Below are 27123 nucleotides of genomic sequence, written 5' to 3' on the forward strand. Positions count from 1 at the left end.
ACATTCTTCAGTGAGAGCTCTTTGGTGTCTTTAGCAACAGACTGCGCAGTGCAAATAAACTAAGTGTGGAACAGTCTTGAGTTGCTGCATCCACCCCCCAACCCCGCACCCACAAAGCCTGAGCCATCCCAGCGCACAGTTTTATTTTCCATATAAAGATCCCACTGCATTCAAACAGATGCAGCTTCTAAATGACTGTCTTGCAAATGTTGTGTAAGAGGGTCCATAGCTCCCTCTCCCAGCCCCTGCTTCCCCGGGAGGCAACGTCTCACTATTCCAATACTTCAGACATCTAGGGAGGGAAGGGTGTCTGGATCTATAGCTACTCTGGTGGCCACAGGGCCCTCTCCACCTTCCCCCCCAGAAGTGTGTGCCTTCCTGCTGCCTTCTGGGGATCCTGCCTGGGAAACCATGACTGACATGGGGTGAAGCAACACTGAACCAGTTCTGCTAGGCTTGTGGGAGATTCCCTGGGACACAAAGCATCATGTTTATGTGGCTTCTTAAGGACAAATACATGCTGGAGTGTTGCACAACCTGCATGAAGGCTCTTGGAATCCAGCCAGCCTGAGACAGTTGGAGGTGACTGTCTTAGAGCTGACCCCAACACCGGGTGGAACGGAGTCTTCCTTCTTCGTCTGTTCCAGTCCCGAGGCTCTACACCAGGGGCCGAGTGACATTCCCAGCTTAGAGTGGCAGCTCTATTTAGTACCAACCAGTGGTTGTCCTGTGAGGATGCGGGGCCAGTATTCTGGGTGTTCTGATTTTTCAAGAGAAGCTAGAAATCCACGTATTTATGTAAACGCTACCAACTTACCAATACTGGCAACTAATTCAAATGAAAATAAATATACTGTGCAGGCCAAACAAAACTTGTCCAGGGATGGATGTGGCCTGGGGATGACCATTTGTAAACCCTGCTCTTCATCCTGACTTGGGCAACAAGCCTTCTGGGCTCGTTCATCCCTTCCCTCTTTGTTCTCTGCATCAGCGCAGGTGTGAGTGTCACCTGTGGATTCTCTCCCAGCTTGGCCTAGTTGGTCTCTTGGTTTCTGGATTCTTAACACAGCTGATGGCCCAGGATTCTTACTGTATTATGGCAGTTTGATCAGTGAGGTAGACGTGGGTAGTTCTTTCAGTCTTATAGCCCCATTTCTTTTCCTAAGGCCCCACGATTTTCTCTTTCAGTGGAATTTTGTATATGGTGTAGGGGAGGTGGTGGCTGGGGTGCGGGTGAGAAGACCTAGCCTTTCAAAGCAGCGGGGGTGATGTTGAAAAGGGATCCTTACAAATACCTGTAATGTCTAACGTTCCTCGGACTTTGAATCTTCGGACTCTAGATGGATTTTGAATCCAAATGGGCTTTATGCCTCATACAGGCAGTATTTAGCAGAGGGACTGCTTCCTTTGAATGTGGCTCAAAGAAAAGTGCTCGGGCATGGGAGCTGACTTGCTGTGGGACCTTGGGCAGGTCATCTGAGCACTCTGGGCTTTAGTTTCCTCATTTATAGGAATTCTTTGACTGCTGAGCTTCCTTCTCCATTGGACCATCTAGGATGATCCTATGGCATCCAAGGTCGTGCTAATGCTCAGCAAAGTAAAGGTTGCACCTCTTAGCGCTGACTGTCAATTAGCTCTGAATGTCTCTGGTTTAGAACTGGTCCAGAGCATGGCTCTTATTGTGATGAGTCCTGATGTTAATTTTTTAATTTTTAATTTTTTTAGAATTGTTATGATTCAATTATAGTCTTGTTCTTCCCACTCCCATTTCTTCTCAATGGAAAATGATGCTCTTTGTTCTTTGCTTGGCAGCTGCTACAAGCAGATGGGCAAAATTTCTATCTCTGGGGATGGGTTTGGAGGGTTCCCTAAGATTCAAGTCTTCCTTATAAAGGAAAGCCCCACTACAGCCTTAAAATAGGGTATGGGGTTGGCTACCTTCCCCTCCCCAGCTCCCAGGGGGATCCCATGTGTTTTTAAGGCATTTGTGGAAAATATGAATCTTTAAAGGTTGAAGCTAGTCATTAATCTTTATGAAGATAACAGTGAAAATAACAACAGCTAACATTTATCGAGAATTTACTATGCAGCAGCCACTGTTCTACGTACTTAATTAATTTAATCCTTGTAATAACCCTATGAGGCGGGAATGATTCTTAGCTTCATTTTGCAGATGAAGAAATTGAGGTACAGAGGGGTAAGTAATTCACCCAACATTATACAGCTGGCAAATTGCAAAACTGGGATTCAAACGCTAGAAGTCCGGATCCGGAGCCTGTTCACGCCGCTGCAGCTGCCTGTCAATGCTTTATAAAAATTGATAATGTTTTACCAATGACTTATAAATATTTTTAAAGAAAAATAAGGAAAACATAATTTTCTTTGCTTACGTAGAAAGTTAATGGCAAGACAATGCTTTGAAAAGTTAGGACTTTATACAGGACTTCAACAGGAAATAGTTACAATCTATTAATATTTTACCATATGTTTGTATGTACATAAACCATAATATAGACAAACTATATTTAAATCTGGCATATCCGTATATTCACACATCTAGCTATATCTCTGTAGACACACATACATGTATACAGAGAAGGTGACCCACACAAAAATCCAAAATTAGGTCAGATGCTAGCTTAATTCCAGGTAGTCAAAAAGACTGCCTCAATCCCAGGTCTTTTTTAATACGCTCCATGTTTTCTTAGTCAAAATAAATTATTTGAATATTGGAGAAAACAAATAAATGCTCAGTATATTTGGGGCAGCACATATGCTGACTCATCAGAAAATGGCAAAAGGCCCTATGCTGAGCTCAAGTGGCCATGGCTCCAGAGGGCCTGTGGCTAGGCTGTGGTGTGAACAGAAACATCCATTCCAGGCTATCAGCTGAGGATACTGAGCACCCTCGGTGCCCAGCACTGAGCTGTGAGATCACAGAGGTCAGGGGCCCCGGCCCAATGAAGTTCAGGAGACACTTCTGTTCTCCGTTTCCCTGTGCACAAGCAGTGCAGCTTGAAAAGAGCTTCCAGAAAGAATGGTCTGAAATGTGAAAAAGCTCCTTATATAATGCTGAGGGAAAAGAGCAGGACAGAAAACTGTATACATGGTTTAATCCTGATTTTGTTAAGAAGAAATGGATATTTCCAAATATGCACAGAAATGCTACCATAAAGGAAATATACCAAAATGTGTTTTTAGATGTCTTCTTTATACCTGTTGTCCAAATAGTCTACAATGAACACAAAGTACTTTCATAATTAGGAAAAACTCTAATAAATGTTATTTTAAAAGGTCATAGTTGGGGCTTCCCTGGTGGCGCAGTGGTTGAGAGTCAGCCTACCGATGCAGGGGACGCGGGATCGTGCCCCAGTCCGGGAAGATCCCACATGCCGCGAAGTGGCTGGGCCCGTGAGCCATGGCTGCTGGGCCTGCGCGTCCGGAGAAGGTCATAGTTGGAGACTGGAATAGAACTTTTCCAAAGAAATTGCACATTTTATTACCACCTATCCTTCTCCCAAGTGCCAGGGAAGGAACTTTCTTGCAGGCCCAAAAGGGACTTTTGGTCTGGCCCTGGTCAGCTGCTGTACGATGCATCGGGCTTGAGGTCTCATGGAGGCCTCACATGTTGTCCCAGCTGGAAAGTTACAAACTAAGCTTCTCAGAGCCCAAGTTTCTGCAGAAGGACATCAGAGCTGCCAGGTAGCAAGGGGAAGGCACTGCTGCTATTATCCTTTATATACAATGGACTTTTCCATAAGATTTTTTTTTTTTCCAAAAAGGATTTGATTACTTAAAGTAAGCAAAGATTGGTCTGTTCCAACTCCCTCATTGTACCAAGGCCTTCAATGGAATGGACTTGCCCAGGGTCACAATCCAGTTCATATTAGAACTGAAGCAAGGTCTCTGGAAAGACAGTCCAGGACAGCCCTGGGTCCCAGCCCCATAGAGCCTTCCACTGTTTTGTATAATTCAGGCTTCCTCTTAGCAAAGCCAAGCCAGGCCAGGCCTCTCCTGGCAGCACTTTAACCCTTTCTAGTTTTGTAGCAACATTCACATCCCTCCCCCTACCCCCTTGATAATTTCTGATGGGCAGGGATGTTATTTTTCCTGTGGCTCTCTAAGGCAGAGAAACCAGAGTGTGAGAGCTGCCAGGGGACAGGGAGGTCACCTGGTTCAGTGCCTTCACTCCACAGATGGGAGGTTGAGGTCCAGGAAAGGGATGGAACTTTCTAACCCACTCAGTGAGTTCCTTATGGAGCTGAAGCTGCTCCAAGAATGGGATGCCTCTTTGTAATATTAACGCATCAATCTCTTCCTACAGAAGAGGCACTTGAGGGCCAGAGAGGGGTGCAAGTTACCCAAAGACACCCAGGGAGGTAGGGGCTGAGTTGGAACTAATCTATAATTCTTCCAAACCCCCAACTCGGGACCTGGGTTCATAATCCGCCCCCACTTCTGCCCCAGCTTGGCCCACGACCCAGCTGGATATGGGTTTCTGGCATCGCTAGTTGAGATCTCTTCTCCTCCATCATGGTAAATAGCCATTTATTTTTTTTCCCAACTGTTCACAGGATCATCCGGACAAAAGTACAGCAGCCGCCCAACCAGCCGGTCCCAGCTTCCAGTCACAGCATAGGTAAGAAGAACTTTTAAAAAAAATTTAAAAATCTAATGGGCTCCAAATACTCTAAAGAACTTTTAATCATTCTTATGGACAGATAATTCTGCATAAAACACTTCGGCACACGTACTAATGCGCCTTCTTTGTCATTCTCCAAGGGCTGAACCTGGTAAATGAATTTTATAAATACTGCTAAAAGGTTTTGAATTTTACTGATTATTATGATAAATAGCTTTCACCATGAGACAGAAAATTGAAATCTAAGCCAAAAAAAAAAAAATCCACTAATGGGGGTCTATAGAATGTCAGATAATTAAAGTAATAAATCAAGAAAGGGATACTTATTCATAACATTTTCTGCATCATTAGTCAGTAAGTAGTTTTGAATGTGTTTTTTTCTTCTATCAACCAGCCCTTCTACAATTCTTTGTGCACTTGCACTCTTGAGTGAAGATGTGGCAAAACTTCCCAAACTTTCTTTCTCTCTCTCTCTTGCTTCGATCTCATGTGCTCCGTGAACTGTCAAGGGCTGCCAGTGGGGTTTCTGACACTCATGGGTGAAGTCTGAGAGTGACCATGACTCGTAAGGAGAAGAGTCATATTTCCTACTACCCAGGAGTTCAGAAGTTTCCCTTGCCTTCCCTTCCCTGCAAAGATCGTGAGATGAAAGTGACGTGTGTCTACACAAGGTGTATGATTTCTCCACTTTGGATAAAGGAAACACCTCTGGTTAGTTGGGGGAAAGCTTATTTTACTATAAGAAAGCGGGCCACCATTCAGCAAGCCTCTGACGGTTCTGGCTGCCACAGGCCCTGTCAATTCCACTTAATCACACCTTAATTACACAAAGATTGTGTACCCTTTGTTGCTCCTTCTTTGACTGAAAACTTGAACTCCCCATGGTGATGGGGGACAGGCAGAGGCCTGGCTTATAGTTCCAGCTCTGTCATTAAGTCAACCAGTGAACTGTGTTAAGCCCCTTCACCTCTGTGAGCCTCAGTTTCCCCATTTGTGGAGCAAGGGGCACAAACCCAGTGCTCTCTGAGGTCTCTGATTCTTCACGGTTGCTTCTTTGAATAAAGGTAAGACAGAATTCTTCCCTTCCATAAAATAATTCTTCATTTAGTAATCCATCCAAAAAGCGTTTGCTAAGCCCCTGCTATGCAGCCCGTGGTGGTGGAGACTAATGTTATAAGGAAGGTAGGACAAAATCCCCCTTCTCAAGGGCTTCTCGGTCTAATGGGGGAAAATAACAAGGAGAAGTCTGCAAAACACTGAGATTAGGCTCAAGAAGAAAGTACAGGGTGCTGTGGGAGCAGAAGGGAGGGAAAGATCAGCTTTGTTGAGCTGGAGTGGAGAGGGTTAAGGAGAGCTTTCTGGGGAAGTGTTTGTGGCTGGGATTTCATTTGCAGCTTTATTTCAGGTCACATAGCAAAGGAATATCAAACTTAGGGTAACTGATAATATTCTTTCAATTGGGTAAGAGGAATAACTACATTTGACAGTCAGCAGAATGCCTTATCTCAGAAATGTGTATAAAATCCATATCTTATTTGTGTACAGCCCCTTATAATTTATTAACTTACTGAGGAGTAAGGAAATGGAAGCTCTAGAGAGATGAAATAACTAGCCCAAGGTCACATGGCCAGTAAGAGGCGGAGCCAGAATTGAAACCTGAGTCTTTTAGCCGGGTGATTACAAAATGTTGAAACACGTGTCATCGGCTCTGTCAGCAACGTGGTGAGCCGTGGTTATATGTGGTGGTTGTTTAAAGTACCGAATGACTGGTGAGATTCTTTCTTCCTCTGTTCTTTGCACCTTAACACAGAAAAGGTTGTGAGATTTGCATAAATCTATTTTGAGGAGCTTCATCTGGTGAAGGAAAAGAGAAGTTAACGATTTCTACTTCTGTGTCTCCTAAGGAAGATCTAAAATCAAACTCAAATATGAGAAGAAAGGCACTGCTCCCTTTAGGTCTGTAGGAGCAAGAGCTGGATGTGCTCCAAGGAAAGCAACAAACAGCTTCTCAACCAATCACCACCATTTCTAGTAATTTCCTACACTTTAGAGTCAAAAGCAGCTCCACCTGCCTCCAGCTAGTTATAGCCGAAGGAAATGTGTCTGAGATTGGTCTGTAGGTTTTAATGAACCAAGGAAGAATTCCCACAGCCCAGAAATGGAAATTCAGCTGCACAGCTTGAGAGGACCCTGATGACCGACAGGTCTCCCCCTTGGATTCTGGGGCCAGGAGTTAATGTGAAACTTGCACAAACCTCCCCTCCCCCATTCTTATTTTTAGGAACTTAGATACCTGGTCTCAGTCACAATAAGTCACCAACCCACATTTCTGGGCAGAAGAAATCTAGACTTTAAGTCAGTAGAACCAAGGCTGAGCCCTGGTGCTACGGCTTGTTAGCTAGATGACTTTGAGCCAATCACTTTGCTGTGTGGAGGCTCAGTTTCCTCACCTGATGAATGCGGATGAATAATAGCACTCTTGGTTATTGCAAGCATCAAATGAAAAGCACTTTATGAATGTGAAGCATATTATTGTTTTTCATTATTCATTAGTGAGGAGCAGATTACTATAGGGGTTGACTTTAGTTCTTGGGTTCCAGTCACCACTCTGCATCTTATTAGCTGTGTGACTTTGGGCAAGTCACTTACCTTCTCTGAGCCTTGGTTCCCTTACCTCTCCAGTGACCTAACTTATAAGTTTGTTCTCAGAATTAAATGAGATGATGCCTGAATGCCTGGCACAGAGTAAGTTCTCAGAAAAAATTATCATTATTATAAATCAATATATATATAACATATAGTATATTAATATTATATAATTAATATAAAATATTAAAATCCAGGTAAAGTGGAAGGAGAAAAGACAGCGAGGAACTATAAAAAGACAGATAGTCTGCATTTGGTGCTTTGCTGGCTCTGTGTATGAGTGTGCAGATATTTATGTCTGCGTGGATGGATGGATTTGTAAGTAGGGAGTGAGCCTGACTGACGAGTAGGTCGTTTCTAGCACTGGCTGGTGGTGGGCCCCAGCTCCCCCGTTTCTCTGCTCCATCCGCCTGCTTCCTGCATCCTTGGACAGGCTGGGGTTTGAACTGGTGCCCGTGGTCCCTTCTGTAGTGTCAGTTCTCTTCGGGGCTGCTCTAACGGCCCAGGTTTGGCCGCTGCCCTGTGGCGAGTGTCCTCAGCACACACCTGCCCTGCCCCGCTCTCTCTCAGTCTCACCAGCCCCCTGTAGGGGGCGTGTCTTCGTATTGGCCCGAAGGCGGGGGCCGACCTTCCTCCTCCGCGGCACCGCCCCCCAGCCTCCCGCCGGGCCCTGACCGCCTTCTCCCTCTGTGCAGTGTCCACCGGCTCCGTGACGCAGGTGTCCTCGGTGAGCACGGACTCAGCCGGCTCCTCCTACTCTATCAGCGGCATTCTGGGCATCACGTCCCCCAGCGCCGACACCAACAAGCGCAAGAGAGACGAAGGTAGGAGACGCCGGCGCTGCCCGTCGGGGATGGGCCTGGTCGGATCTGTGGGATCTGTTTCCAGGCCTTCAGTCAGGGGCGGAAGCACAGACGCCCTCCGAGCACCCTTTACCTGCAGAGCGCTGGCGGCGTCTGGCCCAGCTCAGTCCCGTCCTGACCACGGGGAAGGGGCTGAGCCCTCCGGGAGAGGAAGAGGGCCCCGGCTGGGACTGGACTTCTCGCTGGCCTCCTCCCATCTTCACCCCTTTGGTGGGAAAGCCGGGCCTGGCAGAGTCCTTGGGGCCTGTGCTTTGCGGCCTCTTAGAAGCCCTTGCGTTTGCAGATGTGATGCCCAGAGGGCAGGGTGTGGAGGGTATGAGCACAGCAGCAGTGTCCCCCTTTTGGGGGGAGGCCTAGGGGAGAGGGAGGGGCTGGGCAAAGTGAGAGGGGCACACATGAGGTGGCAGGGTCAGCGGGTGGGCTCTCCGAGGGTCTGAGCACACCTCTTTCAGAAGGCCTTCAGTGCGGTGATGGGGGGGCCGTTGAGGAAGTGAATAATCTTCTCCTCTCTGTCCTTGGGCCTGGAAGGAGGGAGTGCAGGGGGCCTCCCTGGGATTAAATAGATGACAATCTTCCCTGTTGGTTTTTCTCAGCCCTCGGTGTGCCGCCTGGGCCTCGGGAGCTGGCCGCCTCTGTCCTGGACATGGGCCCACCTTAACCTGGGTCTCCTTTCCCTGGATAGGCTGCCAGCGGGCTGACATTAATGGGTTTGAGAGGAGAAATGACCCCTGGGAGTCTGTAAAACCTTTGTCAGGAAAGGAAAAAACAAACAAACAAAAAAAAACGGGCTATAGTCTAGGGGCTGAGAGCAGGGTGACAGAAATCTTGATTCAATTATTCTGTTCCTCAGCACAATTCCCTTTCTCAGCTCCCTGTAAAGGATGTATGTTCTCACGAGCACATGCCTAAGTACTTAAGACCTGTAACTAGAAAATTGAGTCGGCCCAGCGGTGGATTGGCCTGTGGTGTGTGGGCTCCAGGCCATGCAGGAGCTGGGCCCGTGGCCTATGTTTGGAGCTGTGGAGTACACGGGGGATGAGTCACGGCTTCTGGAACCTGCCTCACCTCTCCGCCCCCTCACCCCCCAACACTCGGAGCAGATGTGGGAAGTCTTTGACTCAGGGTTGCTGTACTGGGTACTGCAGGAGACAGTGGGCCTACCATCTCTGTTGGTTTATGGGGTTGATGGTGTCATCTTTTCTCCCCTTGTCACCTGGACTCCCAGCAGATGTGCCCAAGCTGGGGCCCACTGTGTTTGATCATGTGGAGGGGCGGGTATGTGAGGCTCCCTCAGAGGTTGAGGGATACAGGCAGAGAGTTTTGAAGAGAGAAAAACATTGACTTTGATGTTTACCGTGAAACACACAGGTCCTGAACTGGGGGGACTGTGTCACTGTGTTTGTTGAGTGCTCTGTTGGCTTTCGGCCTCTGATCAGTGGTCACTATTTAGCCTCTCAAGCTGCTTGAGAAGGTGTAAGAGTGGTCAGGATGTGAGTGTTGTTCATCTAGACTGCTCTGTGCTGGGCAGATCCTTCCTGGAGGCTGTGGCTTATTTGTGGTATTGATCTTTAAGAGGGACAGTGACAAATTAGGATGTGTCCAGGTGGGTATAACCCAGATGGAGAGGTATTTGGAGAATACCTCAAGGCTCTAGGGATGTTTTGGTACCAAGAAGAGGAGAATGAGAAGGACTGGATTGTTGCCTTCAAATATTTGGAAGGCTGACATGGAAGGCAAGAGGAATGAGACTTTGCTGTGTGGCCTCAAAGGCCAGTGTGTGGCAGATGCAGAATAGATTTCAGCTCAGAGTAAAAAATAACTTCGTAAATATGCAAGTGGTCTACGGCCAAAGGGGGCTGCCTCAGGAGGTAGTGAGTGCCTTGTCACTAGAGGTATGTTAGTAGAGCCTAGGTGGCCATTTGCTGGGCTGCTGTATAAGACTATCAAGAATCAGATGCAGAATTGGATGATCTTTGAGATCCTTTCAGTTTTGGAATTTACGATTGAGCCCTGATCCCCAGAAAGACTTGGGAGGTGATCCAGTCTGTGGTCTGGATTTGATGGTCCTGAAAGCTTACAGGATTGGGAAGATTGAGAGACTCAAGCAAAAAGCAGAGCCCCTGCCTGCCCCCCGCCCTGCATCACTGAGAGTGAATATGGCTGGGCAGAGAGGTGGGCAGAAGTGCCCTTGCTCACATCAGCAAACTACCTGGGAGCAGTACAGTGTGGTGCTCCCTACTGCCCTTTCCCATCCTCCCTCTATAGCTCCCTGCATCCTTGCATTGGCTTCAGGAGGAGTTGAAGAGGCAGAGATTGCCACCCCCTTTTTATAGGGGAGGAAACCAAGGCCCCAGGGAGTTCCATGATGTTGGCAAAGCCACAGGGCCGGTATGGCCAGGTGGTGGAGTGGGGTGGGAAGGAGTGGAGAGAGCCCCTGAGGCCTCAGCTCCCTGGCATTGTCCAGCCACCTGCTGCTCCTCAGCCCCTCCAGAGAGATGCTTTGGAGGTGGAGCAGCCTGGGGCTGGGCAGAGCCTGGAGGGTTTCAAGCAGAAGGGCGTGGTCAGCAGGCTGGATGCTGCCAAGAGTGTGGTGAGAAAGTAAGAACCAGCCACTGGGGAAACACAGGGGAAATGCTGGTGCGCTGGATTCCGGCCCGTTGAGGCTGCAGACCATGGCACCATTTTCCTCAGGAACCGTCAGCAGCCTGAGGCAAGGGCCATGGGGCAAGAGAGACAGTAGAGGGCCAAGAGGAAGATGGCTGAGGGTCCCCATCCCCATTTTTCAGATGAGGTGACTGAGGTTCAGCAGGGTGGAGTTGCTTGCTCAGCTCTGGTTCACAGTCATCTTCCACTTGGACTTGGGTTTTACCCTGTGGGCATGGGCTCAGGGCAGGGGTGGGTGGTGGGAGAGTTCCGTCACAGAGGACCTGCCCTCTAGACCTTGCAGGCCGGTGGGCAAGATGGGCAACCCGAAGTCCCTCTGATGGGCAGTGTGTGGGGTGATGCTGTGCTGGGAGGATGACACCAGAGAGGGAGGGCAGGGCGGGCCAGGGAAGGGCCGACATTGACCAAAAGGATCTGGTAAGGGCTCTCATAGGAAGTGGCACTTTATAAAGGGAAAAATATTTTACACGGCTTGTTTTTAAACTTAAATGAATTAAAATCTAATAAAATGAAAATTTTAGTTCCTCAGTTGCACTAGGCACATTTCAAGGGCTCAGTAGCCACATGTGCCCAGTGGCTACTGTATTGGATAACATGGCTTGAATACAAATGCTTGGCACATAGTGGGTGCTCAATAAATGCTTCTCCGTAGAATGGGTCGGTCACGTGCCTGTAGAGGGTTCACAATTAGTGAGGATAATGGTGGTGGGGAGAGTCTCTAGTCTCCTCAACTAGAAGTGTTCCTCTTGGTAATTTTGGCTTCCGTGGAAAGCTCTATTTGAGTAAAGAGTTCTGTAGCAAAAACAAACAAGTTAGAACACTGTTAGACCAGTGGATTGCCAAGGGCCCTTGTAATCTAGAAATTCTAGGATTCTCCTTGGGACATGTGCCTCCAATACCAGCCTTGGGGATGTGGCCACTGTGTCCAAATCTCAGATGAACCGTTCTGCGGCTGAGGCAGCAGATAAGGTCCGTGCGGCCTCTGAGGGTAGAGCTGGGGCTGGTTAAAGGAAGCTACAGGGAGGAAGATCATGGCTCAGTGCAAGGAACAGCTTTCAGACAACACCCAGGCTGGGCCAAGGTTAGAAGCATTAGCTTAGAAAGGTAGTGAGCTCCCTGTCATTGGAGGTATGAGCAGGGGTGAGGGGCAGAAGAGTCAAAGAAGGCATTTTGGTTTAGACTCCACGACTTTTTTAAAAGTAAATTTATTTATTTATTTATTTATTTATTTATTTTTGGCTGTGTTGGGTTTTCATTGCGGCGCGCGGGCTTTCTCTAGTTGCGGTGAGTGGGGGCTACTCTTCCTTGCGGTGCGCTGGTTTCTCACTGCGGTAGCTTCTGTTGTGGAGCACAGGCTCTAGGCACGTGGGCTTCAGTAGTTGCAGCACGCGGGCTCAGTAGTCGTGTTGCATGGGCTTAGTTGCTCCACGGCATGTGGGATCTTCCCAGACCAGGGCTCGAAGCCGTGTCCCCTGCATTGGCAGGTGGATTCTTAACCAGTGCACCACCTGGACTCCATGCTTTTTAGGCCTGTTACAATCTGGGGGACAAGTGCTTCTGTGACTGCTTGGCATCTGGAAGTGGTTCTGCCTAGTTGTTTTCCCTCCTGCTGCTTGACTCTGAGTCCGCCATCACGTGGGCTTGACTGGGCGGGGCCGCATCGCCTGTGTTTCTACCCTCAGCCTGGCCCCTTGGCACAGGGCCTGGTGCCCAGAGGGCTCAGGAGGCTTGTGGATGGTGAGAGTCAGGCTGGGGTGCTGCCCAGGCATGAGAGGCAGCTTCGTCTCTTGATTGAACTGTCCTGTGAGGGTCTGTGGAGAAAGCTGTGGCATGGGCCTACAGTATCCTGCGGGGCTAGGGGGACAGAGCCCGGGCAGTGCCTCCCTCCCCGGAAGGCCCAGAGGAGGTCGTGGCGGAGCTGGACTTGGCGGAGCAGGCAGAACTGTGAATAGCGACCATGGGTGAAAGGGCAGCCCCAGGCCCTCTGTTCCTTTTTGGGCCTTTGATCTCTGGTGGGGCCTCCTTCCGCCGTCTCCAGGGCCCCCATTCAGGTCCCCTTGACCTCCCCCTCCCTTCATCCCCCCAGTTTGAAAGGCCCTCAACACACCGAGGTCAGCCGAGTGCGAATGCCTTTCACTAGCTCAGAAGGCTGGCCAATCCAGCACCAGTGTGGAAGCTTCTTTGGGGGCAGTGGAGGGTACATTGCAGGTGGAATTTCTGGGCACTGGACTGCCCTCTGCCTGCAGAGGGCACAGGAAGGGGCCTGTCCTTTTCAAAAGATGCCAAGTCCAACAAGACCCTCATGGGGAAGTTTGGGGGGCATTTAGCGGGGGCTCCTGTCATGACTATGTCTATCCCTCTTTCTGGAGGTGCCTGTCTCCTCTCTGTCTTTGTGTCTCTCCCTGTGTCTTTTGTTTGGGGGTACATCTCATCCAGCGCCCTCTGCCTCTGTTTATGTCCTGTTTATCGAGACTTCCTCTGTGTCTGCTTCTGTCTGCTGTTCCAGCTTTCACTCTTTCTTTTTCTCATATTCACTCTCTTCTCTTTCTCTCTCTCTCATGTGCACTGCCCCACTCTCTCTCTTTTCTTGTATTGGCTCTTGCTCTCTCTCTTACTAGCTCCGCCCTCCCCTTCTCCCAGGCTGGGAGCCTCAGCTCAGCCCTGCGGACCTCCATGGGAGGCATTTTGGGGAGGGAAGGGGTTTCAGAAGTTCACAGACCATGCAGGGCCCCAGGGACCCTCTGACCTTGGGCAGGCCCTGGCCTTCCTCTCCTAGGACCCTCTTCTTTTACTGACACTCAGACTCTGTCTGTTGCTCCCGGACTCAGGACCGAAGGCACTGGAGCAGGAGATGCAGAGACTGCTCTCAGATTTCCCAGCAGGGACTGGGGTGTGTGGAAAAGCTCAGGATTCCTGAGTCAGGGGGGAGTTGTAGGCACCCTTGCGGCACCACCATTCCAGAGATCAGTGATCTCTGGAGACCCCCAAATAAGGTGAGGTGTTGAGGCAAGGACCCAGGCTCACAGGCCAGGGACCAGCTGGTTTGAGGACTCTGAGTGGTGAAATCTTTGGCAAGTTACTCAGTCTCTCGGAGTCTGCATTTTGCCATCGGAAAGTAGAGGGGGCACAAGTTTTGTGCGTTATTGTGAGGATAAAATGAAGTCGTTCTGGCAAAGGGTTTAGCTCCAGGGCCTGGTGGTCCTAAGTATTTAATAAATGGCCCCTGAAGGAGACCGGGTCTTGAGCGTGTGAGGCCGGTCCAGGCTGAGGGCTAGCAGGCTCCCGCTGCAGCTCTGTTTGGCAGCTGAAACTGGCTGATCCTCCCCTGCCCCCCTCCCTGACTTCCTGTTTGTAACAGTCAGCCTCTCTGGGCGCCAAGGCTGAACAACAGCGCCCCCAGGTGGCAGCTTCAAAGGGAAGGGCCCCTGGCTTTCCTTTGCTTCCTTTTCCTTCAGGACCTTCACTTCAACCCCTTGATGGAAGGATAAAAGGGTTAAGCCTCAGTTTTCCGTGAAGTGACATCTTGGGTACACAAGGTGGTGGAGACCTCCAGGATGGAGGACAGAAGGCAGAATACTTGGACCTGGGAGGGCTGGGCCTCTAGGGGTTTGGGGTCACCAACTTGGTTTTCACCAGCCCTTGTCAGAGCTGGAAGGGCCTTGCAGAGCATCTGGGATGTGTCACCTAGTCATTATTCAGATGGGAAAACAGGCTTGGAGAAAAGAAGGGGTCTGACCAGTAAAAATGACATTTCACATGGTAAAAACCCAGAAAACCTAGAGGGACAGACAGACTCCTCAGAATATCCTTGATATCCTACTGCCATTTGACAGGCCAAATCTTAGTTTCTTACCTCCCCTCCTTTCCTCCATTCTCCTCGGCCCATCTGCTGCCCCCACTGTTGAAAGCTATGAGCAACCCTGACCTGACCCCATCAGCCTATCACCCCTGGGCCTCAACTCTTGACAATGAGCCCTGACCTTCCCTCCCTGGCCTCCCGTTCCTCTTCCCCATCCCTTCTGTGCTTCCGGCCCCCGCATAGTCTCTGAGCTCTCCTGTCTCTGGGCCATTATCCAGGCAAAGCCCTCCACCTGGAATGCTGTCCTTGAGGCTGGTCTGTTGACCTGGCCTGGTTTCCAGAGCCAGTCCACTCCCTGGGGGATTTTCAGTGTTGAGCCATTGGTCCCTCCTGACTGGCTGGGGCCCTTGGCTTCATCCCGGGCCAGCATGGAGCTTTGGAGACCAGACAGACTCTGCAGAGAGAAGGAGATGACCACCACTTTGTCTTGGTCTCTCCTGGGGCTTCAGCAGGGCAGGTCCCCTCCCTGCCCTCCACAAGGTGTCCCCTGAATGTACCCTCAGGCTGGACATGTAGGGGGCCCTTCCCTGAGTGTTTTTTTTTGTCGGGGCAGGGGCCCGGACCAGCATGCTTGCTCAGAGGGCATCACTTTGAATCTGATTGCCAGCCTTCTCGTCATGCTTTACTTGGCTTGTCCTGTATTTAAAATGATTTTGAGTTAGTTACCAACATTTAAAAATAAGATTTCCTATCTGGATGTCTAGCCTTTCTTGGAAAAAAAAAAATCAGATCTTGTGACACTGGGCAGGCTTTCCTACACGGCAGCAATCGTCCGGGGCTGCTGGGCCTGTGATCCTCCAGGTGCTCTGTACTCACCTTGTTCACGGCGTTTGTGCTCTAATTTTCTCTACCTGAATGCCTTTGAGCTTCTGGAATCCTAGTATGGACTCTGAAGAACACGTCTGGTTGAGTCCAGCCTGTGGCAGCTAAAGCCTATGGGAGGCAGGGCCCTGATCGAGCTGGGTGGGGCTGTGTTTGTGTGTGTATGTGTGTGTGCATGTGCGCGCGTGCGCGTGCATGCGGTCAGGGAACTGGGCAGTCAGGCTCTCAGGCCGGAGGTAGGTGAGGGAGGGAAGGCAGTAGGGCAGGGCCAAGCAGCCCCACCCCTTGGCAGCCCAGAAGAACAGTGAGACGGGGGGTCATTCAGTTCACACCTGCCAGATGGGTAGTCCAGGCACGGGGGCGCTTAGTGGCAGTGATGCTAGGGACCCATCTCCCAGCCTGGCTGGCCACTCTCCCGTCCTTCCGGTTTTGCAGTCATTGGCACCTCAGCCAGGCAGACAAGTGTCCGAGGCTTCCTTGGTAAAGCAGGGGACTTGAGGCCAGGTGGTCAATCAGAGGGGCTCCTTGGGCCTTTCCCTGGTGCCTAGGGTCTGTCCCTTGGGTGGGGGGTCAGGTTTCGGTTCCTCCTGGCCCCTAGGTCCCTGAGTTTCACTTTGATTCAGTGACTGAGGTGAGAGCCAACACCCCGCCCCCACCCCTGTTGTTTGCACACCTGCTTCACCCAGGCTTCCTCCACCCCTCCCCCACCAGCTTTTCCCACGGGACTGTGCACTGGTGTCCCAGAGAGCCCTGGGGGACGTAAAGAGCAGGGGCCACAGTGTGAGTCGGCTCTGGGGTCAACCAGAAGGAGAGCTGTGCGGTCTCATCCCTGGCAGACAGGCCCCCTGCCAGGGCTGTCTGGAGCTCAAGGTGGAGTGGACTTGGCTTTCTCCCCCACTCCGCATGCCCTGGTGCCCTGTGGGGCAGAGAATCCCATGGTCCTTTCTCTGTCTTTGGAATATGGTTAATCCTTCGCTGCAGAATCTGCAGTTCAGGACTTTGCAACACTCTGAGTACTAGAGGCTCATGAGGTGGGGAGGGAGCCCAGAGGAGGGAGCCTGGGGCTCTGGGTTCCAGTCCTCAGTCTGTGGCTGACTTGCTGGTGACCTTGGGGAAATCCCTTTCTCTCTCTGGGCCTCAGTTTCCTCATCTAAAACATGGGATCAAGGTTCTCTTTGGTACCAAGATTCTGATCTGCTCCTGGTCCCATCTCAAGTCCTCTTGGCATTATTTTAAACAAGTGGTTCTCAGACTTTCAGTCTTGCAACCCTTTTAAGCTCTTAAAAATGATCAAGGACCCCAAGGAGCTTTTGAATTTATGTGGGTTAATTAAAATGGACAAAATTTTAAAATATTTATTAATGTATTAAAAATAGCAGTAATAACATAAATAATGTGCTGTTTGAAATAAGAAAGGACAATATTTTCCAAGCCAAAACATTTAGAGTGACATTGCTTTATGCTTTTGCAAATCTCTTTAGTGTCTGGCTTAATAGAAGACAGCTGGGTTCTCATATCTGCTTCTGTATCCAATCTGTTGTGATATCACACATCTTAGAACCTCTGGAAAACGCCAGTGTATACTTGGAAAAGCATCAGAGTGGAGAAGGCCAAGAATAATTTTGTATTATTATGAAAATAGATTTGACCTCACAGACCCCTTGGAAAGGTCTTGGGGATCACTCAGGGGGTCCCTGGACTAGACTTTGAGGATCTCTGCTTCAGGCTGCTGCAGACTCTGAGCTTACTTATCACTCATACAGAGAGGGAGAGCAGTTAAGTGGTTTTCATTAAAAGAAAGGTGCCATCAGTTTCTCCTGTTCTTTTTTCCTGAAGGCAGTGGGAACCATGGCAGGCTTCTGAGCTGGGGAGGGAGTGACAAGACACGCTGGGCTTTGGAAATCGTCCTTTAGCAGATTAGGGTGTGCAGGGCTTCTGGGTCCTCTCCCAAGCTTGAACTTCCACAGAAAGGCACAGCTACGGAGGCTCCTTTTACTTCCAGTGGAATATCGTAGGGTTTGAGGTCTGATCTCCGTCCAGCAGGCTTCCTTTGGGGCCAACAACAGCTTCCTAGTGCTCCCTAAGAGCCCAGGGAGTGGGCGTTTGGGGACCCAGCCACCTCTCCCCATCCCAGCTCAGCTCTGCAGCTGTTCAGGGCAGGCCCGTGAGACCCCCACCCAGGGCATAGTTTTGGTGGGGAAAACCCCAGCAAATAATGTTGATTTGGAATGAAACAAAATAAAATGAAATAAAGAAGTAGGTTTGGTGTTTATCTTGACTCCTGGCCTTTGAGGAAAAGCAGGTGTGAAAGGCAATTGAAAAAAAGGGAGATTTTTGTTCTGATTCCACTGGGGCTTCTGAGTTTTTCCAGAATGCCAGTGGTTGGTCACGTGTGTGTGTGTGTGCGTGTGTGTGTGTAATTTCATTTTGAAATTTCCAGTTTTCATTTTCATTGGTACAAGTTTATCATTTGCATTAGTCCTTCCTTGGACTGATGGACTGAAATGGAGGAGAGGAAGAAAAAGAGAATTTCCTAAGGTCATTTAGAGGACTTGAAAGATGCTAGAGGCGATATGCTTGTAGTGAGATGAACTGAGCTATGAGAGGAAACAGAGAAAGGCATGGCCCCTAGAGAGACTAGAAAAGCGGACGGTAAAAAGCGACAAAGGGGTCAGACTCTTCCCAGCACCAGCCACCAGGTGGCACCATCGACCCAAGACAGCTTAGTTGCTGTCCAGGGTTAGGGACAAGAGGGGTGACAGGACAGTGTGTACTGACCATTTCCGAGCTTGGTATGCTTGTAACTCGGTGGGCGGCAGCAGTGCCCAGGTAGGCTGCCCATTTGCCTGAGTTTCACTTCTCTGCCAGCATTTAGTCACAGCAGTGGGAGACTGGGCCATTGCTGTTGGGGATCACTCCCATCCTTCCTCACCTCCATGGTGCAGACGTCTTAATACAAACCTTTTTGGGAGTCAAGTTCTCGGTTCTAGTCTAAGCCTTTACTTGCTGGCTGTGTGACCTTGGGCAAGTCACTTCTCTCTGAGTCTTGTTTTCCTTGTGTTAAAATGTGGATATTTGAACAGATGACTTAAGGGATCTTTTGGGCTCTGACATTCTGTGGTCTGATGTGCCAGAGAGAGCACTGGAGTTGGAGTTAAATTCAGGATCTTTCTCCATTGGCTGTGTGACCTTGGGCAGCTCACTTCCCATCTGTGGGGATTGCAGTAACATCTCCCTCACAGTCTGTTATATGAAGTAGCAGGTTGGAAAATGCTTTGAAATCTCTTTTGGTGCTTAGGAGAGGGAGGGGTTGCTATTTATTTATTTTGTCAGGCAACTTAAGTTAGCCAGAAGCAGGTCTTCTATCATCCTCACAGCTCAGAAAGTTCGTGCCTCTGCCTGTGACCACAAATCAAAGCCTATGGTAGGTGTTTTCTCAAGGTCACTGCATCTCTGTCCTAACTATTTCATGAATCTGCTCCCTTTTTTTGGTCCCCACTGCTACTGCCTTAGTCCAAGCACCCTCTCTTCTCCTTTGGACTATTGCTGTAGCCTCCTAGTGTGTCCCCACCTCCAATGTCACTGACTTCTCCAAACAGTCCACCTTCCGTATAGCAGCCCTAGGGGCACTTCGGAAATACAGTTTGGATCGGTGACTCACCTGAAGGGTTTTCACCCTTCAAATCTGCCCATTGTTCTCAGAAAGCATCTAAACTTCTTAACAAGGTTGCTAGGCCTTCTGTGGTCAGACCCGTGCCCATCTCATGAGCCTCGTCCCTCCCCACCCTCCTCTTTTCATGCTCACCCCAGTCATACCAAACCTCATTCCATCCCTTGAGCACCACTTGTTCTTTCCTGCTGGCAGCCTAAGGGTTATATGCACGGGTTGTAGTCAGGCAACCAGGGTTCTGGTGCTGACTCCACCAATGCCTACTCGTGTAACTTTGGGCAAGTTATTTGACCTCAGTTTCCCTCTTTGTAAAACAAGGACACCCATTGTGCCTATGATTGGGTTGTTACGTGGGTTGAATGAGGTAATGCATGCGCAGTGCCCTGGAGGACCCCGATGCATGATATGTGCTCTATAAAGGATGCCTTTTATGGTAATGTGTTCCCACCGCCTGGAAACTGCCCCCCTTCTCCACCCTACCATTTACCCAGCTGACGTTCTACAACTTCAGGATCCAGCTCATGCCACTTCCTAAAAGTGGAGGCTTCCCCGAGGGTCCCTCCTAACTGTCAGCTCCCCTGGGCCCACCTGCAGCACACAGAGCCTGCCTGTTGACAAAAGTATCACATTTGTCACTCATCTCTCTTCCCTGTGAGACTGGGAGCCCTGTGTGGGCGGGACTAGTGTCTGTAGTGGTCACCATTGTGGCCCTAGTGCCCAGCACAGGGCTGGTTCTTGGTAACAAATATGTACTGAATAGGGACTGGATGTCACAGAAGCCGGGAGCCCATCTGGTCCGTAGGTGCAGGCTGCTGAGTAGAACCCAGAGCCTTACACGTCAAAGGCTTCCTTTCACTCCTCCCTGACTCCATCGTCTCCATCCTCCAGCGCTGCTGTCTGGCTCCCTAGAAGGGATTTCATGGCAACCATTCTAGAGGGGGAGGGAGCTCTCCCGTGGTCTAAACACACACACGCGCACGCACACACACACACACGTGCATAGCTCTGCATGCTGGTGCCTAGGGCCCTTGTTCTGCCTGCCTTACCTAAGCATATGCTCCAGGTGTATATAGATCACAGCCTCAAATGGGAACTGTGACTCTAATGGTTAGCATTTACTGAGTGTTTGCCATATGTATTTTAAACTATTAATGCATTTAATACCGCCACTGTACCAGGTGAAGCTCTTATCATCCCCATTTTATAGAGTTTCAGAGAGAGATCCAGGAAATTGCCCAAGGTCACACAGCTCCACCGTGGCACAATTGGGACCAGCCCCTGGGCAGCTGGCTTCCAGAGTAGCCTTACCTGCCACCCTGGTCTGCCTCTCACAGAGTGTTGCACAGGATGGCATCAGTGGGAATGTCCTCAGCTCTCTCCAAAAGGGGGCTTTGAGCCCACCTTTTATTTCAGTTCTACCATCCCCATCACCCTGCCAGGCTGAGCTCAGGGCGACCTTGGTGCAGAGCCCGCTTCCTCACTCAGGTACTCAGCCATTTCTGAGGCTTCCCCTGACACTGCTATGCATGCTTCCCTGTCACATCCTCCAGTTGGTCACCTTCAAGTGCAGTTGGCTGATCACATATGGACTTTACACCACAGCAGGGTAGCACAGTGGGTGGACTGGAGTTCGAGCCCAGCCCTGCCACTTACTACCTGTGCGAGCTTTGACAAGGGCCTGAACTTCTCTGAGCTTCAGTTTCCTCATCTGTCAAAAGGGGATAATAATTCCTGCAATTCCTGGTAATTAAAAAACGTTATCTATAGTATTTTGATCAGCTCTGGCACATGGCACATTTTAAGAATATTTAACTCATCAGAGCAGAGTTTCTACCCTGAATCCAAATTCCTCAAGAAGACCTTCTTAAGAACTTTCTAAATTCCCAGCTCTTTTGTTTTCTCTTTCTCTTGCAGGATCTTAGTTCCCCGACCAGGGATCGAACCTGGGCCACGGCAGTGAAAGTGCCGAGTCCTAACCACTGGACCGCCAGGGAATTCCCATCTTTCTCTCTTTTTTAAATGATTATTTTATTTATATTGCTAAGTCTAATGATAGGATTATTCGGGCTAGGGTCAGAAGAAAAAGATGTACACACCAGAATTTACACTGGCAGAATTTTAGCTCCGCTTTTTTTCAGAAACCAACAATTCAAGTTGTAGCTGAGGGCAGCTTGCAGAGGCAGGATGAGCCTGTCACAGGGTGGAGAGGCTGGGTTCCTGGCTCCAGTTCACCACTATCTTGCTGTGTGGTCTCAGTCAGGTCCCTACCCTCTGGGTCTTTGATTTGGATGCAATGAGCCCGGATCACCCTTCCATCCCCAGATTCTGCCCCGTCCCTCCTCCCTGCTGTTCCCCCTCCCTCCTCCATCTTCTCTGTCTTCGTTTCCTTTCTGTGTGAGACACAAACGCCATCCAGCACTTTTGAATGGGACTTTTGTTCTGCTAACATCTCTTTTCTGAAAAGAACGATTGGTCAGGTTTGTATCTTTTAAATGCTGGCACATTTCATCAGTTAAGAACCTGCATACCTCTCTCTCTCAAGACAGAGCTTTAAGGAGGCAGACAGAAGCAGCAAAGGGGGAGGTTTATGGCAGACAGTGGAGGAAAATCCACCCAGTCTCTTTGGGGGCCTAATGTATGGTCCTTCCCGAAAATGCCATCTTTCCTGGGTGCCCCCTTTCCTGCTCTCCCTGTGACCCTAAGCATTTTCCAGCTTGACTCCAGTTATGACTTGCGTACTACTCTATAGCTCCCCACAGAATGGGGAGAGGGGACGAGTGGGACCTGTGCCTGAGTCATTTTTCTCAAGGTCTCTTTGAGGTAGGACTTGGGGCACAGGATCAGGAATCACAGGGCCTTGGGTTTGAGTGCTGGTGATCTTGGGCCAGCCTCGCTGGGCCTGGGTTTTCTTACTGGCACAGAGAGAGCAGAATTCCTTCCTCAAAGTCTTGTGCCAACTCAGGAGGAGCAATGTGTGAGAAAGTGCTTTATAAACTGTCAAGCTCTATGTAGGTATGGGTGTCGTAGTTCATTTCAAGTGCCTGCTCTGTGACCTTGGACAAATTCCAAGGGTCCATTTACCCTCGGAGAACTAACTTCTCCAAGGGTCCATTTACCCATCTGTAAAATGGGGACTCTAATCCTTAGATCATACAGTGAATGTGAGAATTTCATATGGATGTAAAACAACTGGCAAGAACAACTGTTCTTGGCAGTGGTGAGACAGGCTGGGACCTGGGACCCTTTGCTGCAGCGCTGCAGTGCTTGCACCTGGACACACCTCGAGCAACAAAATACAAAGAAACTGCCTGGGACTAAAAATAACTGTATGCATGCCCAGTTGGGGCAAATTCTGGACCCAAAAGATAGAAACCAAAAAAACCCAACTGCCACTTTTGAAGAGCCTGGAGCAAAAACAGGGTGTCGGGAGCAAAAGTAGGGTAATGCGGATGCCCCCTGCCCACACCACCACCTAAGGGGTGGGCAAAACACCTAATCCACCCCTCTGGCCCGACCCCTGGACACAACCCTCCCGTCACCCCATGTGAGAAACAAGCTTGCCCCCTCTCGGGGAGCGAGCAAGAGAACCTGTGGTTTGTTCTCGCGGCCCCCCGCTGCAGCAAGGGCCCCAGTAAAGCCTTGCCTGAATTTCTTGTCTGGCCTCTAGTCAATTTCTATTGATCGGGGGAAGGCCAAGAGCCCTGATCGGTAACAGTGGCAGGTGCCCAGGTCTAGGTTAGTGCCCTGTCCCTTTCCCTTTCTTATTTCTTCACGGTGCCTCCCCTGAGAGTACCGCGCACAATAATGAAGCCACGGGCTTCTGAAGCCTGGCTGCCCATTCCGAAACCCAATCGGCCGCTTCCCTAACCTGTGCCTCAGTTCTCTTGCCTGTAAAAGAAGGATAATAATACCTACTGCAGAGGGCTGTTGAGCAGATTAGCCTGTGCCCACGCATGACCCGGCACAGAGTCGGCGCCCAGTGAATGTTTGTGATTCTGCTGACCTTGCTCCCTCCGCGCACCCAGAAAGAGGCCCCCAGCCGCCATCTCCTTCAAGCCCCCTTGGCCGGCGAAGAAAGCCGGGCGGAGTGGAGCGGAAGGGGTATGCTCAAGGTCGTACCAGGAGTCCCCTGCTAGGATCTCTGGGGAATTTTCAGGGATTCCGCCGTGCCACCCAGCGAATAAAGAAAGCCCTTCCAAGAGGCCGAGGGCCCTGGGGAGAGGCCAGAGGCCAGACCCCGCTCCTCCGCCTCGCTCTCGGGGCGCCCCATCGGCTGGGAACGGAGGGCAACTGTCTTCCAGGAGGGCATGGGGGTTTGCTGCGCGGGGTGGCAGGAGAAAGAAATCCAACCGCGTCAGAACATGGCGCAAAAAAAAAGGGAGAGCGCGGCGCCCTCGGCAAGGAGGCGGCCCGCCTGCCCTGCCTCCGCCAAGCATTTGCAATTTAATTGACATTTGGCGGCAGGAAGCCAATCAGTATAAGTCAATTGACGTGCCGAGATAAAACTAATCGGCGGCCGGCGCTCACCCCGCCGGCACGGCCGCGGCGGGGCCGCGGGCACAGCGTGGCGGCCGTGGTGCCGCGGGCCCGGCCCCGGCAGGTACCGGAGTTGGCGCGTGTCTCGGCCCGCGAGGGGGCGGCGGGCGGCCCTCTGCCTGCCGCGCAGCCCACGGCGGCCGGGATAGGTCCGTAATGAATGACTTTATTTGCCGGGGCCCTGCTGAGAACAATTGAGTTTGTTATGGTAACAACGGATGCCAGCTTTCCGGGCCCCGGGGAGCGCGGGCGCGGCGGCAGCTGGGAGCTGGGCAGAGGAGCAGATGAAGCGCGCCGAGGCGAGGGGTGCCGGCGGCGGGGGACCGGCCCACCGAATGTCAGGAGCCCGAGGGACACTGTGCGCCCCGGAGCCGGCGGAGGAGAGGCCGGATTGCTGGGCCTCCTTGGACGGAGGTGCTGGGGTGGATGACGCACACCACTCTCGCCTTGGTCCGCAGTGCAGAATTGGGCTGGGGGGGGGGGTTCATAAATTCCTTGCTCTCTTGTTGGACTGGCCCGTCCTCCTGGCGTTCCTGCGGCCTCTTCTTCCATCTGCTTCTGAGTGTAAAGGTTCTTCTGGTCTTGCTGAGTGATGCCCTGACATCAGTTTTTTGTCTTTTGCTCCAGTGGAAAAGTAGAAAAAGACACAAAGTCATCCCTGCCCCCTGGGGCATGGCTTGACAAATTCAGGTCTGCATATCAGCCCATCACATGTGGTGATGCTGTCTCTGAGCCCTCTGCTCTGGAGAGAGGGCCTTCCTTCCATCTCTGTCCCCTGTCTGTATCCCCATTCTTTGTGGCGTGGCACCTCCCACAGGAAGCCCTCCTTGTCCCCACAGAGAAGGCTGCCAGCCACATGGCCCCCTCTGAGTCCCTGCGGCCTTCTTCTGCCTCCCCCATCAGTTGGTGACTTCCAAGGGCAGGGGCCACCTCTGATTCCTCCCAGTTGCTCCCTTAGCGCCCAGCTTGGGGACTGGCACAGAGCACGGGTGTGGAAGGGGTGGATAAGGAGATGCAGTTTTTTCTTCTTTTCAATCTCTTGCTTTCCCTCTAGTTAGAGAACCAAGGCGTTCCTTTCCCCCTCCCACCCCCCTTTCTAGTTCTGTTTTCAGGCACACTATCATTCATTCATTCACTCAACCAGTATTTACTGAGAAGTAGCCATGTGTCAGATACTCTGATATGAAAGGCCCTTGACTTTGGGGAACTTACTGACCAGTGAGAGAAGATAGTGCAATGCACGTGATAAATATGTGTCAGGCGCCTACTGTGTGCTGAGTAACGGCCTGAATTCCTTGAGTTGGCACAGGCTTAATAAGGGCTCGCTGAGGACTTTGCCCCGTCATTGCATTCAGTGATCCTTGGTGCCACCCTGTGACAACCACTCTTATTCAGAAATGTACAAACTGATGCTTAGTGTGTTTAAGAAGCAGCACGATGTTGTGGAAGGAGTCTAGATTGGGAATCTAACGCTAGTTTGCTGTGTGAGCTCTGTCCATTTTTTTTCCCCTCTCTGGGCCTCAGTGTCCTTGTCTGTAAAATGGGGGAATTGGAATTGATGGTCTCTGAGGACCAGTCGAGTGTGAGTCATCCACAGGGGAGATGGAGGCAGGACCCAGGTCTCTGCTCCCAGCCCAGTCTTGCAATGTGACCAGTGCAGCTGACGTTGAGACTGAAACACTCACTGTGTGACAGGCACCGTGTACAATGCCAGCCTTAAGAAATGTAGGTACTATTACTGTTTCCCTTTGGCAGATGGAAAAGATGAGAGGTTAAATTATCAGTCTAGGGTCATGCAGCTAGTAAGTTGCAGGGCTGGGATTCAAACCCAAGCAGACTGGTTTCAGAGCCTGTGCACTTAATCACTCTGTTAATGGCAGAGGTAGCACGTAACCCCCCCACCCCTGCAATCCCTCCCCTGCGCTTACACCTCACCTGGTCTTAGTCCCACCTCCCTTGCTCTCCGAGCTCCAAAGCTCATTCTGCATGTTTGCAGGGCAGCAGGAGCACTGATTTGTCAAGGTGTCTTTTCTACCCCTGGCTTTTTGCTCTTTTCCTTGGTGCAGATGGCTGAGAGAAGACCCAGCAGGAGGGGGAAGCTGTTGTGGAACCTGGGTCCCTTCTTGGCTCTGTCCTAGCTGGATTATTGTATCTGGAATTGGGTTGCTAAAAAGAAGAGGGGGAATCCAGTGTTGTCTTTTAGGAACAAGCTCTTACTATTCATGCCTGAGGAAGTACATTTATTTTATAGCTAATTTTGGCACCTGTCTTCCTGTTCCTCAGAAGGGGTCTGGAGAACTCTTTCTCTCCCCAAAAATACCCTTTTTCAGAAAGACAGATTAGGGTGATAGTCTCAATATGAGATAGTCCTAATTGGCAGAGCTGAAGGGGCCTTGGAAATCGTATACAGTGAGTTTAAATCCTGTCAGATTAAAAATTGTTAAATCCTCCCCTGTTTAAAACAACTATTTTGTAGTGCTTCCTTTGCTATCCTAAAATGAAATTTAGAGAAAATATAACCTACCTATACACATAATTTAAAAATCAATATAATGCCCCAATTGTAACAAAAAGGGGAAAGAAAAATAAAATAATAATTAAATGATGTATTTCATTATGTAAATGCTCAGGCCTGATTACACCAGAAGACATAATAAAGTAGTCAGTTGCTTGCACTTATGCGTAGAATCACCATGAATGTGGCAGCTACAAATGTGGACAGCTGTGTTTTCTGGCAATACAAATACCTATGGTGGTGTTGCCATCAGCAAACTGATTTTCTGAAATTGTGAACATGTCTTGATAAAATTGCAACCAAAGCGAAGCATAATCTTCCCTCAATTTATGGGATGGTTGTATTCCTGGAAAATTCAGTGTAAATTAAAACACCAAGTTTGTGTATGTAAGTAAAATAGTGTTAGGTTCATGGCTCAAATATTTATAAAGAGAGTTTTCACCAACTTGAATGTATGATGAATCATTCCAAAGATGTGTGGGATGCAGGGCGATCCTTCACTGGTCTGGACTGGGGAGCACCCTGGCTCTGCCCACTAAATGCCATAACTCCTCCCCAAATAACAGTAAGTCACAGATTTCCGAAATCTCTGATTTGATCACCCTTGTTGAGATCCACTGCAACAAATGAGTTTCTCTTTGGGGTCTCTTCCTTTGGGAAGTTCTGTGACTCTGTGAAAAAGCAAAATCTGCATATATCGTGCATTTTGTGTGGAGGACCCTGTGCTGGGAAGGCAGAGATGCGTGGCCTGATGTGCACCTGGGGCTCCTGCATGGGTACCAAGCTCCCAGGGAAGCACAGTTGGTGAGAGCCCCACCTACATCTTATCTCTGTCTGGGATACCCTCTGCCTCCTCTCTCATGCCTCCAAGTCCAAATCCTGGCTCAAATGGCAACTCTTTCCTCC

The 27123-nt window shown here is 50.1% G+C and overlaps 1 protein-coding gene across 8 annotated transcripts in view; it reads left to right on the forward strand.

Moving 5' to 3' along the window:
- Positions 1-27123, forward strand: part of PAX5 (paired box 5) — a gene marked incomplete at both ends in the record, with an annotated part of 184414 nt that overhangs the window by 21638 nt on the left and 135653 nt on the right. For 6 of the 8 annotated variants that reach the window (XM_082657339.1, XM_082657341.1, XM_082657342.1 and 3 more), the window contains 2 exons: positions 4575-4639; positions 7984-8112. In XM_082657339.1, the coding sequence (XP_082513465.1) occupies positions 4575-4639; positions 7984-8112 (194 nt within the window). The remainder of the gene's footprint in view (positions 1-4574; positions 4640-7983; positions 8113-27123) is intronic. The other 2 variants (XM_082657343.1, XM_082657345.1) reach the window with 1 other exon arrangement.

This window comes from Grampus griseus, assembly GCF_964374135.1.
Source record: "Grampus griseus genome assembly, chromosome: 6".
In the NCBI taxonomy this organism is placed as follows: domain Eukaryota; kingdom Metazoa; phylum Chordata; class Mammalia; order Artiodactyla; family Delphinidae; genus Grampus; species Grampus griseus.